This window comes from Thamnophis sirtalis, unplaced genomic scaffold (genome assembly GCF_051295495.1).
Source record: "Thamnophis sirtalis isolate CommonGarterSnake01/CBP01778 unplaced genomic scaffold, rThaSir2_p1.2 scaffold_15, whole genome shotgun sequence".
Taxonomy (NCBI): Eukaryota; Metazoa; Chordata; class Lepidosauria; order Squamata; family Natricidae; genus Thamnophis; species Thamnophis sirtalis.
This window is the reverse complement of record NW_028261395.1, coordinates 12821778-12839596: the sequence shown is the minus strand read 5'-3', so window position 1 is coordinate 12839596 and position 17819 is coordinate 12821778. Positions and strand designations below refer to the sequence as shown.

Sequence of the window (17819 nt, the reverse complement as noted above, 5' to 3'; positions counted from 1 at the left end):
AAAATGAAATTCGTAAAGGTATCCTATTCCCAATTGGGAGCCATTCATAGACATAAACATTGATTAAGAACAGATCAGCAATCTCTGTGGTTGGAGAGCAGAGCAGCTTCCATGGGTGCCTTTTCCTAGAAACCTCAAAGTCCCCCACCCCCTAATTCAGCCCCTTCTTGGACCTGAATGGATATTATGCAGCATTGAAGGTTTGTGACCTGGTCAATGATGCAGCTGCCTTTAGACAGGATCCCTCCAACCTCCTCCTGGGGAGAGTCTCAAGGTCCCCTTTCTCTGGGCATCTTCTCCAGCCCTTCACAGACAAGACAAGCTTGGAAGAGGAGCAGAGAAAATGCTTTAGGTCGAAATTGTAGAGTGGGAAATTAAAGGGTGTGAAAACCGCCATTTTAATTCTCTGGTTGATCAAAGAAAAAAATACGGTGGAAATTTTACACATTTTTTATTTACTTTGTTTTTATTATTTTGGTGTGAAGTTCATAACAAAACCAAAACAATCCCAAACTGAAATCCCAGACAGCTGTTCTGCTGAACACTTTCTGCAAAGGAGGTTTTATCAGGAAATCAAGAAAGAATTATATATTCGATTTCCCTCCCCAGCTGACAGCCAGTCAAACATGGAATTTCACATCATTCTGGCATTCTCAGGGAGAGGATCAGGCAACCAGGCTGGTTCTTGGTTCCCACAGCTTTCTCCTGAAGTCAGTCTCTCTCTCCCCTCCCTCCCTCCCTCCCTCCCTCCCTCCCTCCCTCCCTCTCTCTCTCTCTCTCTCTCTCACACACACACACACATTTTTAACTGTAGGAACAAGTGCCTGAATTATTTTTAAAGGTGTCAAATTCAGTAGCTGTTCTTGAACAGCAAATTCCTCTGAATAACTTTCAGCAAGGTTTATTAAGTTGAAAGGAAAGGGAGCTAGAACAATTCAATGATTTCCAATTTTGAAACATATGAATATTTTCTTTGACTCCTGTGTACTGTCTAAATGGAAAGAATACCTCCTTTCAAACAAAATAAACTTTAACAATTCTTCCAATATCATAATGGTATTATATATCATGCTTTTACATTTGTTCTGGCTGTAAGCTGTTCCTTTGTGTTCAGGTCTGGTCTCAGAAGGATAATGTAGCACTTGGGGATGAAAATGCAGCACAGAAGACCAGCACTGGAGGCCAGGATGGAGAAGACCTGAACAGTCACCATGTATTTCCCTTTGGTGCTCAGGTAGGTGGGCACAAAAGTCACCCAGACACTGCAGAAGACCAGCATGCTGAAGGTGATCAGCTTGGCTTCATTGAAGGCCCCAGGCAGATTCCTGGCCAGGAAAGCCACTGTGAAGCAGATGGCAGCCAGGAAGCCCATGTAGCTGAGGGTGACATAGAACATGACAACGGCCCCTTCGTTGCATTGCAGGATGATCTCTCCAGGCTGGGAGTGGAGGTCAGAGTCAGGGAAGGGGGGAGAAGCTCCCAGCCAGATGGAGCAGATGATAATTTGGACTGCAGAAGAAGACAGGATGATGGAGTTGGCCAAGCTCTTCCCCAACCACCTCTTCACCAGATTTCCTGGTTTTGTGGCCAGGAAAGCCAGCACCACCGTGATGGTTTTGGACAAGAGAGAAGAAATGGCAACTGAGAAGATGATGCTGAAAACCGTTTGTCGGAGAAGGCAGGTGGCTTTCCTTGGTTGACCAATGAAGAGAGAAGGAGACAAGAAGCAAAGCAGGAGGGAGACCAGGAGGATGTAGGAGAGGTCCCGGTTGTTGGCTTTGACAATGGGAGTTTCTCCATATTTAATGAAGATAATTAAAACAAGAACTGTAGTTAGGAAGAAGAGCAGGGCAAAAGAGACCAGGATGATGCCCAGATGTTCTTCATAAGACAGGAAGACTATAACTTTGGGGATACATTGGACTCTGGCCTCGTTTGGATATTCGTCATCTGGACACTTGATGCATTTTTCTGCATCTGAGAAACCAAAAATCAATTTTCTTTAATATTTTGTTCCTTTTATTTTTCATTAAAAATAGCATGAGCAGGATATATTTTTTTAACTAGCTAGGTATATGAAGTTGAGGAAAGTCCATGGGTGTTAATTATTTCAAGTGTGATGTGTAATGTAATTCATAGGAAGGTACATTATTACAGGTTAATAATGAATCATATAATCTTTTTATACAAATATTTAGAGTCCTGCCACATGGCAGTTAATATACTGGACTTAGAGGATACCTACAGTATCCTGTAACATCTGGAAGCTATATGGAATTCAGGAGAAATTTCCTCACAGTGACAACAATTAACCAGTGGAACAGCTGGCCTCCAGAAGTTGTGGGTGCTTCAACATTGGATGTTTTTAAGAAGAGACTGAACAGTCACTTGTCTGAAATGGTATCAGGTCTCCTGCTTGAGCAGGGGGCAGCATTAGAAGACCTCCAAGGTCCTTTCCAGCTCTACTCTGATTGATTGATTGATTGATCTACATGACTGTCAGAATATTTGTGCAATGAGTTGCCCCCATAACTATCCACAGCCCACATTATGGAACAGTGACACTTTTTCAGTGATCCTCAAGGGGAGGATCCAATATACAGTGAATTGCAAGGTCTTTCAGAAGGTGGACCTAAAACAATCCATCAAGTTTCAAAGAACTCGGATCTTCTTAGAAAGGTAAACTTAGCAGCACATATACAGACTAGAAAGCAGGAGAGATGTTTCCTCTGCTATTAGTAAAGCTTGCCCAGTCTGCCACTCCCTCCTCCCATCTCCTCCCAGCCCCTCCTTCAAAGACTTTTTGATTTACTTCCATTTAGATAATAAATTGTGCATGTTAAAAATTAAAAAAGGGTGAGCTTGTGTCTTTTAATTTGCACTTTCATGAAAATGTTCTGGATGGATCCACTTCCAGAAAGCCTCCCATTTTCCTCAGTGTGACCCACCTTCCTGAGTGGAGAAGGTCCCCTCTGGACAAGGAACACAGTCATAGCAGCAAACTGGCTCTCCTTCTCGAGCCCTCTTGACAAATCCAGGATGACAATTTTCCACACAGTTGGACTGAGGCAGGGACTGAGCAGAAAAATGAAGAATGCCAAAGAAAATGTGTTAGTAGTCAACATTCATGGAAAATAGAGATAGACACGGACATTAGCCAAATAGCCTCTGGTCTTCATGTAAGTAAATATGAAATCCCTGACTACTACTAAGAAGATGCAGGAGGTATAACTAACTACTGGCAGATTCTTCATTTAGTTCCTCCCTTTTGCTTTTGGCATTTAACATTACAATAAAGGACTTTTCTACTAATAAAATCAGCAGAGATGGAATTGAAAAAAGATTTACATATGATGATATATTAAAACTGAGAATAAAATTTATTGCAAAAGATTTAGGAAATTTCTATTCCATTAGATTTTTCAATAAAGAATAAAACTGTGATGAATAAAGAAACCTCTGACCAGTAAGATCTTGAAAGATTTCCATAAAACATGGCAAAGCCCCTCCACTCACTGTAGGTCCCGTCTGTTGAAGAACTACAATCAGATAACACCAACTGGCATGGGATGCCAACCACCCTGGAGACTCTCAGCTTTGCCCACTTGAAATGGGACCTCAGGCTTTGGAAAACAGAGAAAAGACACCAAAATTCATCTCACCTTATTGAGAAACTTTAGCCATGAAAGAGCATCTTGTTTGATAGAAAGTCTCTGTCTTTCAAAATATGCCAGATTCTCTCTCCTGGGATCCTCTTTGGGGAGAACCAAGAAGCCATGAATGAACAGATCTGCTTTTATCTCTCCATTTTGGTCCAAGTATAGTTTAATATTAGAAATATTCCAAAATTCATTCTTCTCCAGAAAGGGATGAAACTAGAATGGGAACATCCAAGAATTTGAAAAGCAGAAAACTTTTTTTCTTATCCCACAATGAATCTTTCTTCTACAATTGTCTAATTTCCAAATATGGTTAAATAGGATACAAATACTGCCATTATCTTCATAAGTGAATGAAAAATTTTGAGAAAAAATTGTCAATCATTTAGTGACAAAATATAAAGAAAACATAATCGACACAATTCCTCAATTATAGGGAACATTCTAGAGCAAATGGCAAATAAAATGAACAGAGAAAAAAAAGTTGATCCATAAAGTCTTTGAAAACAACAGGTTTCCCAGAAAGCATGGGTTGATCAAGAAGAAAGTTGTCAGGCTAATCTTCTCCCTGGTCATCTTGATGAAAAACTTCTCTGAATGTGCTAATTCTACTTGACTGTATTACGACATTAAAAATTATTTTTTGCAGATTTGAAAGAAGAAATCTCCCACCAGCTCTTTTCTCAGTCTGAAAAGTTAGTGAGGATCCTGACTTTCTTTCTCTCCTATTATGCAGCTGCAGGATTCTCCCCTCTTATCTGATCCTTCCCTAGGCAGCCTCTCTTCCCCTCATCCCAAAAATCATTCTCACACATCATTACTCTTCCTAAATAGATTATGGGAACTCAGGTGATAGAACTGGATTTCAGTAAAGGACTCAGAAATAATTTTGCAATAGGATTAGAAACATGAGGGGTGGATGGTATGATAACTAAGTGGATAAAAACTGTCTTCAAAATGATACTCAAATAACTTTTAACCCTTTTTAATATTTCTTATGAAATCTAAAAGTGATGGATAGAAATTTGCCTTTGGTCATCAATTATTCTATGTTGTCATTAATACGGTAATGAATGAGATCTTAGAGTAATCTAATTCGATGTGATTTAAAGAATATAAAGTCTTTCAACTTAGAACCCTTATTTGAAACTTCATTTTAAAAGTTTGATAAAATAACAATGGTTTTAAATCAAGTTAAAGGCGATAATTAAAAGCAAGCAACAATTGTTGAATCGGATGGATTGGATGGATGGACTGGAACTTAACTTGCTGCTGGCATCCCTGAAGGAGGAGTCTGGTTTGAAGGCAGGCTGCTTGGAGATGGCTGGAGAGGCCATGGACCCCGAAGACTCAAAGTGGACGGAACGGATGACTGATGAAATGGATCCTTTCAAGAAGATTGAGGGAAATTGAGGAATGGATTTGCCATATTTAACTGGAAAACAAGTCTTAAGAGTTGTGTTTGTATTTGTATTTGTATTTGTCTTGTATGCCGCCCACTCCCGAAGGACTCCGGGCGGCTCACAGTAGACAAGGGAAGGGGAAATAACTAGACAAAGAAAAGACTTTAAAAAAAAAAATGCAACATTCACAGTTTCCGTGGGGCTGGAGAAAAAAAGTTTTTACACTCTGCAAACATCCCCCAAACAGCTCGTTTTTGTGAAAATGCCCCCCCCCCTTTTAAAAAAAGTCATGAATAGCCTTGGGGGGGCTTGCAGAGTGCTCCTGGTGGGGTGGGGGGGAATGAGCAAAAAATGGCCCTTTTTCTAAGGTGACCAGATTTTCAGATTGGAAAAGAGGGACACCCTTGACCGGGGGGGGGGGGGGGGGGGGGGCTTGATTAAAAAAAAATTTTTTGTCAAAAGGTCACCCCAGGACACTGAAACCAGCATAAATACGAATCTGTTGCCAAACAAAATTTTGATCACGTGACCATGAGGATGCTGCAACGGTCGCTAAGTGTGAAAAATGGTCGCAACGGTCGCTAAGTGTGAAAAATGGTCGCAACGGTCGCTAAGTGTGAAAAATGGTCATCAGTCACTTTTTTCAATGCCATTGTAACTTTGGTCACTAAATGTTTTTCCCCTCCTCGAGACTCCTCACTTCTTCCTTCATTCCTCTTGCTTATCTACCTTCACGTTATCTGTCTTCTGCTCTTTCCCTCTCTTCCTTCCTTCCTCCCTCCTTCCATCCTCTTCTTTCCTCACTCACTCCCTTCCTCCTTTTTTCTCTTCCTTCCTCCTTCCATTCTTTATACGATATAAAATTCAATGCGGGTGAAACACACCAAATCTGGCAAAGCTGCCTTGCACCAACCTGGCCTGCCCATAGAATAGCAGCCACTTTGAGACACATAAACCTGGTCTGAACATATTGCATCACAAAGATTTGCAAAGATCACATTTGCAAAAAGGAACATTTCTTGTAGTAAATACATTTTATAAACAATTTAAAAGTAAAAATCCCCCCAAAATAATAAAAAAGGTATTCTATAAATAAAAGAAATCCTTAAAAACCATTGTTAAGTATTACACCAGCAATAATTTATACTGTCACCATTTCAAACTATCATCAGAAATACGAATCTGTTGCCAAACATCAACATTTTGATCGCGTAACCATGAGGATGCCACAACGGTCGCTAAGTGTGGAAATGGTCGCTAAGTGTGAAAAATGGTCATCAGTCACTTTTTTCAATGCCATTGTAATTTTGGTCACTAAACAGCCATGTTCCTGACTTAACAACCACCATGATTCACTTAACGTGGCAATAAAAGGTCGCAAAATGAGGCAAAAATCATTTAACAAACGTCTCCCTTAGCAACAGAAATTGGGGGATCAATCCTGGTCGTAAGTCGAGGATTACCGGTAGCCAATTGCAAAAGGCAACTTTACTTGGAACAGGTGAGATTGTGCCCGGATCCCTTTCATGCCAACATCCCATCCTGTCCATGGGGAGAACTCCACAGGCGGACAAAAGCCCCAATCCCCTCTCAACCTCCAGCTGACTCTGCCATCCGCCATAACCACACATGCCCCTCAAAGGCAAAACTCAGGGGGCTGAATTCTACAGGGGGAGGAGTAAAGGGGGGATTTGAGGGGCAGCCCAAAGCACCATCTGTCTAAATTTGCATCAGGCAGGCAGTAACATTTTCATAGACCATGATCAGAGGAGCAGCTGATCCTATGGAGAGACTCCTCCTGCATTCAGTCCCAGGCCTACAAGTGGAAGTACCCTTCCTTCCTTCCTCCTTTCACCTTCCTTCCCTCACTCCCTCCCTCCCTCTTTCTTCCTTCTAGCCTTCCTTCCTTTCCATTCTTTCTCCTTCCTTCCTTCCTCTTGCCTATCTGCCTTCTGTCTTTCTGCTCTTTAGATCTCTCTTCCTCCTTCCTTCCTCTTTCCATCCTTTCACCAAAAATCAGGATGTTTTATTAGCATCAGCATCATTCTGCTGAAAATGCCAGATTCTGTGGTACTTCTGGATGAGATTTAGAAAATTACAGAGACATGAGGAACCATTATATAATTTCACTTGGCAAAACTCTGATTAAAATAATAGCAACAAAATGTAAGGTTTTTTAATTTTAAAACTCTAGCAAAACATAGATTTATTTCCAGTTTAGTTAATTAATGCCATTATAAACAGGAATGCAATTGATTAAATAAAAATGACTTTTTCTTTTATTAAGAATACTTATTCTACACTAAACTAGAAAATATTTCATAGGCCCTTCAACAAGTTTGTTACAAATTTTCAGGATTGCATGCATTCTTGAAACTGATACCATGTAATGTTAAAAAGCAGATAGCTAACTAAGTACACTAAAAACCATGTTTAATTATTTGCTACTTAAGGCCAATAGCAATGATGAAGAAATTTCTGTCATCCTCAGTGACAATATTTTTAGGGCCAAAAAATAAAACTCTGTATATTGGATCTGTTGAATGGAGAAAGGCCTGCTCCCCCATTTCAAGGAGCTGCTGCTTCTTCCACTGCCTCCTCCCCCCACCTCTTTGAAGTCCAGCCAGCTGCCTGCCAAGCTCTCCGTGGAGACTCACCCAGAGTTTTCACTGCGATTTGCCTGGTGAGGGGAGGCGGCAGGTTGATGCAGACCAAATCCACAGTATAATAAATACAAGTATAATAAATACCTTCCTCCTCCTTCTCCTCGCTGCGATCTGGATGCCCGACGCGCCTTCCTTTCCTCCGCGTTCGGCCCTTTCGCGTGGAGCCTCAAGATTACGAGCAATGCAGGGTTGCTAAGTTAAGGGCGTCCGGTCCCAACTTCAACAGCATGACCCGGCATCCCAAGCGGAGTCCCCCCCCCCCCCGCCTAGCTGCATTGTCCACACGCACGGGGATTCAAAGTATCCGGCCGGATTTCTTGAATCCCCGCGCGTGTGGACAACGCAGCTAGGCGGGCTCTGCTTGGGATGACCAGGCTATGGAGGGCATAGCCAAGGTGGCGCAGTGGTTAAATGCAGCACTGCAGGCTACTGCTAGATCAGCAGGTCAGCGGTTCAAATCTCACCGGCTCAGGGTTGACTCAGCCTTCCATCCTTCCGAGGTGGGTAAAATGAGGACCCAGATTGTTGGGGGCAATATGCTGACTCTCTGTAAACCGCTTAGAGAGGCCTGAAAGGCCTATGAAGCGGTATATAAGTCTACTGCTATTGCTATCTCAAGCGAAGCTCCCCCCCCCCCGCCTAGCTGCGTTGCCCACACGCACGGGGATTCAAAGTATCCGGCCGGATTTCTTGAATCCCCGCGCGTGTGGACAACGCAGCTAGGCGGGCTCTGCTTGGGATGACCAGGCTATGGAGGGCACATAGCCTGGTCATCTCAAGCGAAGCTCCCCCCCCCCCCGCCTAGCTGCGTTGCCCACACGCACGGGGATTCAAAGTATCCGGCTGGATTTCTTGAATCCCCGCGCGTGTGGACAACGCAGCTAGGCGGGCTCTGCTTGGGATGACCAGGCTATGGAGGGCACATAGCCTGGTCATCTCAAGCGAAGCTCCCCCCCCCCGCCTAGCTGCGTTGCCCACACACACGGGGATTCAAAGTCTCCGGCCGGATTTCTTGAATCCCCGCGCGTGTGGACAACGCAGCTAGGCGGGCTCTGCTTGGGATGACCAGGCTATGGAGGGCATAGCCTGGTCATCTCAAGCGAAGCTCCCCCCCTGCCTAGCTGCGTTGCCCACACGCACGGGGATTCAAAGTCTCCGGCCGGATTTCTTGAATCCCCGCGCGTGTGGACAACGCAGCTAGGCGGGCTCTGCTTGGGATGACCAGGCTATGGAGGGCACATAGCCTGGTCATCTCAAGCGAAGCTCCCCGTCCCCCGCCTAGCTACGTTGCCCACACGCACGGGGATTCAAAGTATCCGGCCGGATTTCTTGAATCCCTGCGCGTGTGGACAACGCAGCTAGGCGGGCTCTGCTTGGGATGACCAGGCTATGGAGGGCATAGCCTGGTCATCTCAAGCGAAGCTCCCCGTCCCCCGCCTAGCTACGTTGCCCACACGCATGGGGATTCAAAGTATCCGGCCAGATATCTTGAATCCCCGCGCGTGTGGGCAACGCAGCTAGGCGGGCTCTGCTTGGGATGACCAGGCTATGGAGGGCATAGCCTGGTCATCTCAAGCGAAGCTCCCCCCCCCCCGCCTAGCTGCATTGCCCACACGCACGGGGATTCAAAGTATCCAGCCGGATTTCTTGAATCCCCCCGCGTGTGGGCAACGCAGCTAGGCGGGCTCTGCTTGGGATGACCAGGCTATGGAGGGCATAGCCTGGTCATCTCAAGTGAAGCTCCCCCCCCGCCTAACTGCGTTGCCCACACGCACGGGGATTCAAAGTATCCAGCCGGATTTCTTGAATCCCCGCGCGTGTGGGCAATGCAGCTAGGCGGGCGGGCAACCCGCTTGCTGTTGAAGACACGCTGGACGCGGCAGGGCAGGGGCCCACGGCCGGGAGCGGCTTCTGGCGGCTACCGGGCGGCAATCTCACACCATCCGCTCGCGGCTCTTAGTACACACCAGTCAGCGCAGCTGCAACCTCTTTCGTCTTTTGGCGAAAGGAAATGGAGACTCGCGCAGGCGTGCTGAAAATTTCCCATCCCAGCCAGCTCACTGATTGGCTGGAGTCCAGGCCAATCCAATCAGTGAGCGGCAGGCTGGGCTGGCTTAAATTTGTAGGTAGGTAAAAGCACGCTTTTTTTTGGCGCGCGCTGCTCCCGCCCATCAGCTGCTAGCTTGCTGGGCTGGCTCATCGGTAGGATAGAGAACAGAACGATGAGCCAGCCTAGCAAGCTAGCAGCTGATGGGCGGGAGCTGCGAGCGCCAAAAAAAGTGTGCCTTTTAAAAAGGTGGGCGAGACGCGGGAAAATGCATTGAAAAGCGGGGGTGTCCCGCCAAAAGCGGGACGTCTGGTCACCTTACCTTTTTCTCAAAAACAAGCCTGTTTTTTTCAGAAAAATTGCATGCATAGCCTTATGGAGGCTTATAGAGTGCTGCTGGGGGATGGGGGGCAAAAATGGTCCATTTTTTGCTCATTACTGCCCTCCCCAGCCCCCAGGATCTCTCTGAAAGCCTCCATAAGGGTATGCACGGCCATTTTGGTGAAGGGGCGGGGCTTCGGGAGGCAAAAAATCCTGTATTGGATGTATAAGATGCACCCAGATTTTCAGCCTCTTTTTTGAGGGAAAAATGTGCATCTTATATTTTGAAAAATACGGGAACTCTTATGCTGTTGTTGCTCTAGTGCCACCTAGTGGCTGGGAGCAGATAAGCCTAACTCTAAGGTCTGAAGCCAGACTCCATTTCCTGTCAGCCTTTGGAGAAGACGGAAGCAGCCATTGTGACCGAGACCCCTGGTCATCCGGAGACGGCCTCCATCCCTCACACGGAGCATCTCTGGAGAGGTTCCAGCTGCTTCTTTGCTGGCTGTTAGTTAATGCTGCCTATCTCGTCTTTCTATTTGATTTCCACTCTTTGCATCTCCTCAGTTTCACCTGCCCTCTTCTCCCAATAAAGCATCCAGATCCACACCAGGCTCCCTTTCATTGGAGGATAAAAGGGGGGCTCAGCTGCCTGTCCAGCTGCACACAGACCCACCTGCAATGGGGACGGAAGAAAGGTGGAATTCCACCAGGCTAATCACAAACCCACAAATAAGGGGATTTATTTTAAAAAAGAATACAGCAATTTCCAATTAGCAGTGCTAAATATAAAAATGCCACGGTATCCACCCTTTGGAACCATTAATTCCCTGAGTAATTAAATTGGCCAGATCTGTTGAGATGGTTCCCCTCCTTCTCCTCTGGATTCCTCCTCCAAAGGATCTAAGATTAATGGATCCATATCGGGATCCCCTTACCTGCCATGGCTGCAGCCTTGGAGACCCCAAGATCTTTTCTCCCTCCTTCCTTCCCATCCTCGATCTGGGGGAATATGCAGCATTCAGGGCCTGGGCCAGAGTCTTCATGAGACTGTAATAGCTGTAGCCATTTGGGACCCTTTTTCTGTCCCTTTTCCTCTGGGTCTCCAGTGGGGCTTTCTGGGTGCATCTTCTGCGGCCTTTGACAGAAAAGACATTCTTTGAAAGAGAACAATGAAAATAATGATCTTGAAAGTTTTCTTCCACAAAGAAAAAGGGTTCAAAGGCAGAATCTTTTGGCCTTTCTTTTTCCAGATAACCAAAGTTCCAAATACTATGGATGTATTTGAGAAACCTGCGGTTGTCTATTTTATACCCTTTAAAGCTTGTGAGGATCCAGACTTTCCCCTCAATGGGTCCTGTCAGACGCATAAAAGTTAAATGGAAAGGAAGAATTTTATCCCAAATGGAATCAAATTCCATGAAGTGAACAAAGATGTTGACTTGTCTCCACATAGAGAGGGAATCCCTGAGGGCTGCTGTATGTCCAGTTGTTGAGAACAGTTGTGATATAACCACACAAATTCCATTCCTGACAAGCACAGGAGGGAAAATCCTCATGAAATTCTCTCCCGTTTCTGTGTCTGAAGCAAAGAGGCCAATCAGGGTCCATCTGAAGTGGAGGAGCAGCTGGACAATTGCTGGGTACTGGAACCCTTCTTTGAGCTCCATCTGGTGGAAAAAGGGGAATTTGCTTTTATCACTCAGAGCCTCTGAAGCTGATCCATATTTGATCTGGAAAAGGAATTGAAAGAATTAGAGGCGTGATGGGGAACCTGTGGCATGCAGAGCCTCCTCTCCCGGCACACCAGCCACCCCAGCCCAGCTCCACTAGCATCCACATGCAGGCGCACCTCCTGCCAGCCAGCTGATTTTCGGGCCTTTGTGGGGGGCCAGGGCGGGGGACGCATGAGTATGCAGTGTGTGTGTGTGTGTGTGTGTGTGTGTGTGTGTGTGTGCTCACATTGCGCGGGAAACTCCGGAGGGCTGGAATGAATGGTCTGGGCCTCCAGTGCTTTCTCGCTCAGTAGGAGGCTTCCTTCAGCCTTCAAACAGTTGCAGGGGTTTTATTTTTTATTTTTTGCTTCGAGGTTGGTACAGGAGGCTTTCCAGGGCCAAAATGGGGTGCAGAAAGCGCAGCGTTTTCCCCCCCATTTTTTCCCTGGAAAGCCTCTTGCACCAACCTGGGAGCAAAGAAAAAACCCTGCAACTGTTGGAAGGCTGAAGGAAGCCTCCAACTGAGCCAGGAAGCACTGGGGGGGGGGAGGCCATCCACACTCACTTCCAGCCCACCAGAGTTTTCTGCCCCAGTGCAGAAATGAGAGCCTGTCCTGTGGAGCCCACTGCCGCTTGGGCTGGCTGGCTGGGGAGGGGGCAATCATGGTGCTTAGGTGGCAGCAGCCTGCATGCCCCAACTGTGCCAGGGAGGAAATGAGGGGCCCTGCTTGAATGGGGATGAAAGTACAAACACAACCTGCCTCCCTGCTCAGCTGTCGCCCACACCATTGGCAGCAGTTTGGGTGCCCTGGCTGAAGCACACTTTCTCTCATGAAATGCAAGCGTGGAATAAACTGAGCCTGGTTTGTTCTCAGTCTTTTCAGTGGCCACAAACTACTAGCAAAAGTGGCATTTGATCACAAGGCAAGGAATGTTTCCCCTTTTGCATTGGAGCATCCCAGTCGGGACAGGAAAGACCAAGAAAAATAAGGAAAGAGGGGAAGAGAGCAAAGAAGCAAAAAGAAGGAAAGAGGGGAAGGAAGAATGAAGAGGGAAGGAAAACGAAGGGAAGGAAGGAGATTATAAGGAGAGAGAGTGAAGGTGTGAGGTAAATCGTGCCTTAGCACTTGATCTCCAGCAGCCCTGCTGCCTTTGACCATCCCCTTGTTTCCTCCTCCTGACCTCTCCTGGTGGTCTCCCATCCTATCATTGAGGATGCTTTGGTTACAAAGCTAGGTCTCATAAGGAGAGAGAGTGGGCCTCCCTCTGACCCACACACTTTGCCCTCCTGCACACACCATTGGCAAGGAGAGTGAGCACAGCAGCAGTGAGAGCACGCCCACCATGGCCTCCAAAATCAATGGGGCCCTCATTGAAATTGAGTTTGAGACCCCTGGACTAACAGATGACCTGAGTGTAACCTAATTCAGCTTTTGTTAAATTGCTGTTAAGAGAAGCTCCATTGTAACCTCAGGTGCCAACTACATGGATAAAACTTCTAGGCCAGTGATGGCAAACCTTTTTTGGCTCATGTGCCATAAGCAGGAGAGCTCATGGACATCATGCGCGGGTGTGCCGCACCCATAATGTAATGTGTGACACCTCCCCCCCCAATGTGCATGCATGCATAACAGCTGCGACCTCTCTTTTTTGCATGCTTTTTTCACCCTCCCCAGGTGTCAATTTGTTAATTAGACATTGTTTAAAATATTAAAGACAGAATATTAGCAAGATTGTATAATAAAAGTGGAAAATAATAAACAAATTAAAAAACTATAAACAATGTAAATCAAATTACTGTATCTCACCCCTACAATTTATTGCAATTAGTATTCTATTCCAATAAAGGGCCTACTATAATTTTGAGGGCTGCTGCATATTTTAATGCTTCTATGGCCCAGATTCTTTGTGGAGGAATCTTTTTAGCTTCTTCTCCAGGTGTACAAGAAACAGGGAGACCTCAGTTCCTAATACAGTTTGTCAGTTGTACAATACAAGATTGGTCTTTAATTGAAGTTTTCTCTGTTCTAACAGCCACAATTTTCTGAGTCTGTCAGTTTTCATAGATTAAATTTTATGCCAATAGCCATATTTTCTGAATTTAGGAAAAGCAGAAATTGTGTAAATTCCCAAATCAGCTCTGAGGGGCAGTAGCTGGAGTCCTTTTGTCCACCCCAAGATACTCCTCAGCGGCTGGGATTCGGTTGGTTCTGCTGGTGGTTTCTCTCTGAAGCCCCAAACATCAGATTGATGTAAGAACATGGGGGAAACCTTGGCCTCACATACTTCAATAAGGGGCTGAGGAAGCTGGAGAGCTCTGAGGTTTTCTTTTAAGCACCACTTTCACTCCTTTCTTCGATCTAACTGAGCTCCTTTGATGATGAGGGAGCCAAGATTCAGTCTCAGAGAAAACTACCCCAGGTAAGGAAAGGTCTTACTTGCTCTATTGGCTGACCATCTATGGCTAGGATGTCATTTGCCAAAGACCATAACTTTTGAGCTTGATTTATTAAGTATCAGATAATTATTATGAGAAAAGAACCCAGTTTAAGTATGATAATATCATAGTGTAAATCAGCATATTCCAATATGTATTTAGCATGCTAAACATATGTACCTATAACAGAAGTTATAACAAAATAAAACGGTTGGAAAGGACCTTTGAGTTCTTCTAGTCCAACCCTCTGCTCAAGAAGGAGACCCTATTCCAGGTGTCCTCAAACTACGGCCCACAGGCCGGATAAATCCCACTGAAGCCATTAATCCGGCCCACGTGGGACCATGAGGCTGACCCACCCAAATCACCCCAGCCACCCTCCAGCCCCCACTCGCCGGCTGAGCTCATGCCTTACCTTCGCAAGCCCCACGTACGGAAACTGCAAAATTAAGAAAAAAGCATTTGGCTGGCAGAGTGTTTCTGGGGGGCCCTGATGCACGGAGGCCTCTGGAGGGGAAATGGTGCCCACTGCCTCAGCTTCTTAGTTTGAGCAAAGCCATGTTGCCTGGCATGCGTGGTCTTGCCTGTTGCTTTTCTGGGTTTCTGGTGCACATGTGTGCACAATGATCAGCTGGCATTTGCGTGCATTGCAGTGCCAGAAACTGGAAGAGGTGGTTTTCCGGTTTCCACAAGCGCATGCGCACCAGCCAACTGATCATTGCACACGTGCATGCCAGAAACCGGAAGAGGAGCTGCCTGGTGCGCATGCACACTAGGCAACTCCTCTTCCAGATCACGTCCCTGACAAGATCACTTGGTGCTGAAAAGGTTCTCCATCCATGCACTATTCCAAGGGTGGGTTTTCCATGACATTATAAAGCGGTACCAATACTTCACGTGATTTGGATTCTCTCCTTCTGTTGATGCAGCCTAGGATTGCAATGGCTTTTTTTGGCTGCTGCCACACATTGTTGTCTCACATTTGAGAGATTGTCCACTAAGATTCCAAGATCTCTCTCACAGTTCCTGCTATTGAGCCAGGTTTCATCTAATCTGTACCTGTACATTTGGTTTTTCTATCCTAAGTGTAAGACTTTACTTTTCTCTACATTGAATTTCATTTTCTTAGGCCCAGGGTTCAAGTCCATCTAGATCCACCTGGACCTTGAGCCTATCTTCTGGGGTGTTGGCTATTCCTGCCAGTTACTGTCTTCTGTAAATTTGATGAGTTTCCCCATCTATCCCTCATCCAAATCGTTGATGAAGATGTTGAAGAGTACTGGGCCTAAAATGGAACCTTGGGGTCCCCCACTGCTTGTTTCCCTCCATGCAGACCTAGTTCCATGGAGGACCACAGGTTGAGTCCATCTGGAGGTGATGCTGTCTATCCCATATATTTTTAGCTTTTGAAGAAGTAGATGGTCGTTTACTTTGTCAAAGCCTTTCTAAAATCCAAGTACTGTATACTATGTGCACTGCATTTCGCTGGCCCATTAATATAGTAATTTTTGTCAAAGAATGAAATAACATTTATTCATCATCTGTTTTTGGATCCTTCATTCGCTGAAGTAGGTTGTCAATATCTAGACTGATTAACAAGGGTTCAAATATGCATCCTTCCCTTCCTCCTTGGTAAGTATCAAAACCTCCCTCTTAAACAAGGAACTGGAGAAAGAGCTTGGATCAGGGCCAACAAGCTGAGTTCCATTTTGAGGGCAATTTCCTACATAATATTTCTCTGTTAATTATGACAAATGCACTAACATCTAGACAGCCAACAAACTCTGTTTTAGTTTGCTGATATAGATAAGAGATTTTAAGACAAATTGTCAGCAATATTAGATTATTAACATGCAATATTTATTATAAAATCTATATAGCTCTTCACTACCTAAAACCTTCTGGTTCTTCTGTAAGGAATCCATTTTTCTCAAGTTTAACTAAGAGGATCATGGCATAAAGTTTAGCCACAACATATCCTAGTCAATTTGGTCTATAATTGCTAGACTTCTTTTTATTCCACTTTTTAAACAGATAAAATGCTACTATTGCCAACTTCAATCCGACTAGATATTGTAGAACTTTTTTATATGTGAAAATGAAGATGCCAATTGAGGCCCCAACAACCAGGGATATTTTTGATCAATCAAATAGTTGGTAGAATGTCTTCTCCGGAGAATAAATTGCTTGCATTTCAGGCCTTTTATGATTAATCTCAACATGAACGTAATGGGGTAAAATATTGATAATTTTGCTAATATGGAGAAAAGCAGCTCTTGAATTCCATGGAGAAGACATGATTGCATCTATTGCTCACCCACCACCACCCACCCCTCACTTTACCAGATGGAGAAAAACACACACAAACCTGTGGGACTTTGTAGGTGCCTCCTAATGTTGATATCTGGATGGAGATCTCCCTTCTAGCTGCATCAACAAGAGCCAGAAGGTTCTCACAGCCGTAGTTGGGGACATTGGCTTCTCCAGTGGAGAGAATGTCCAGCAAGGCATCTGAAGTGCAGAAAGTGCTCCAATAGTTGTCATGCATGTTGTAGCCCAGTGTGAGATTGTGCAGGAACTGGGAATTCTTGTTGACCATTTGAATGTTGAAAATGAATGCTAAGGCATCTGTAAAACCATAAACATCCCTATTGTTAAAAAAAAATGTTATTATAATGGGCAGCAACAAATACTTTTTAAAAATATATAAGCCTCCAAAAGCCTACTGAACCTTAAGCCAACATTGATCCAAAAGCAATGATCAGTTATGCACATATGGAAATGGGCTGAGGTACGACAACTACAACTGGTTCCACCACTACTTTAAATAAAATTCATTATTCAAGTGATAAATTAAGGATTGAACTGAGAGAGGAAAATAATCTGCAGCCCTTTCAGCTTTTTTTTCAGGCCTATTTTTCGATTTGAGTTTCTTTCACAAAATCAGACAAGAGAGAGAAACCAAGGAAATCAAAATCATTGAGGAAATTAGACACAATCCCCAATATAGGAATAAATGAAAAATAAAAAGAGAAAAGAAGGAGAGTGTTAGAATGGAGGGAGTGCAACTCTATCACCCTGAATGACTTACAGATCATGAAAAACAAACTGAAGAGAAGGAGCCACGTTGAAAAGAAAGTTTGTATGCAATATTTCCCTTCCAGTGATGATTATACCAATGAGATGGTCTCCTGGGCTGTAAAAGCTCTGTGGTCGTTTTCCATCCTGGTGCTCCAAACTCTGCAGGCATTTCATTCCCAGCTTCCCAGAGACTGGATGGAACAAAAGCAGCATCAGAAGCAGAAGCAGGAGGACCATCATTCATGGGGTGAATCAATCAATCCCCTTCCTCATTCTTAAGAAGAATGAGAAGAATTCAAAGGAGTCTCACAAGGTGGAATATGATCCAGTGTCTTTCCTGATTCAAACACAGAGAAACACTCAGCTTCATCTGGAAAGGAGAGAGATGTACATTCAAGAGCACAGACCTTGCCTGTCCCCAAACTCCATATTTCTCTGCCCAAAGTCTCCCCTGGAAGATTCGGCCAAATAGCAGAGCTGAAACTTTTAG

The 17819-nt window shown here is 44.8% G+C and overlaps 1 protein-coding gene across 1 annotated transcript in view; it reads right to left on the bottom strand.

Annotated features, from left to right (window-relative positions):
• LOC148042476 (vomeronasal type-2 receptor 26-like) overlaps nt 1-17566 on the bottom strand; it is a 70849-nt gene extending 53283 nt beyond the window's left edge. Inside the window, exons 1-6 of the mRNA XM_087702405.1 lie at nt 17340-17566; nt 16617-16896; nt 11035-11829; nt 3663-3875; nt 2949-3075; nt 1918-1977 (exon numbers count right to left, since the gene is read on the bottom strand). Coding sequence (XP_087558531.1) covers nt 1918-1977; nt 2949-3075; nt 3663-3875; nt 11035-11829; nt 16617-16896; nt 17340-17566 — 1702 coding nt within the window. The remainder of the gene's footprint in view (nt 1-1917; nt 1978-2948; nt 3076-3662; nt 3876-11034; nt 11830-16616; nt 16897-17339) is intronic.
• Between the last annotated feature and the right edge of the window lie 253 nt (nt 17567-17819).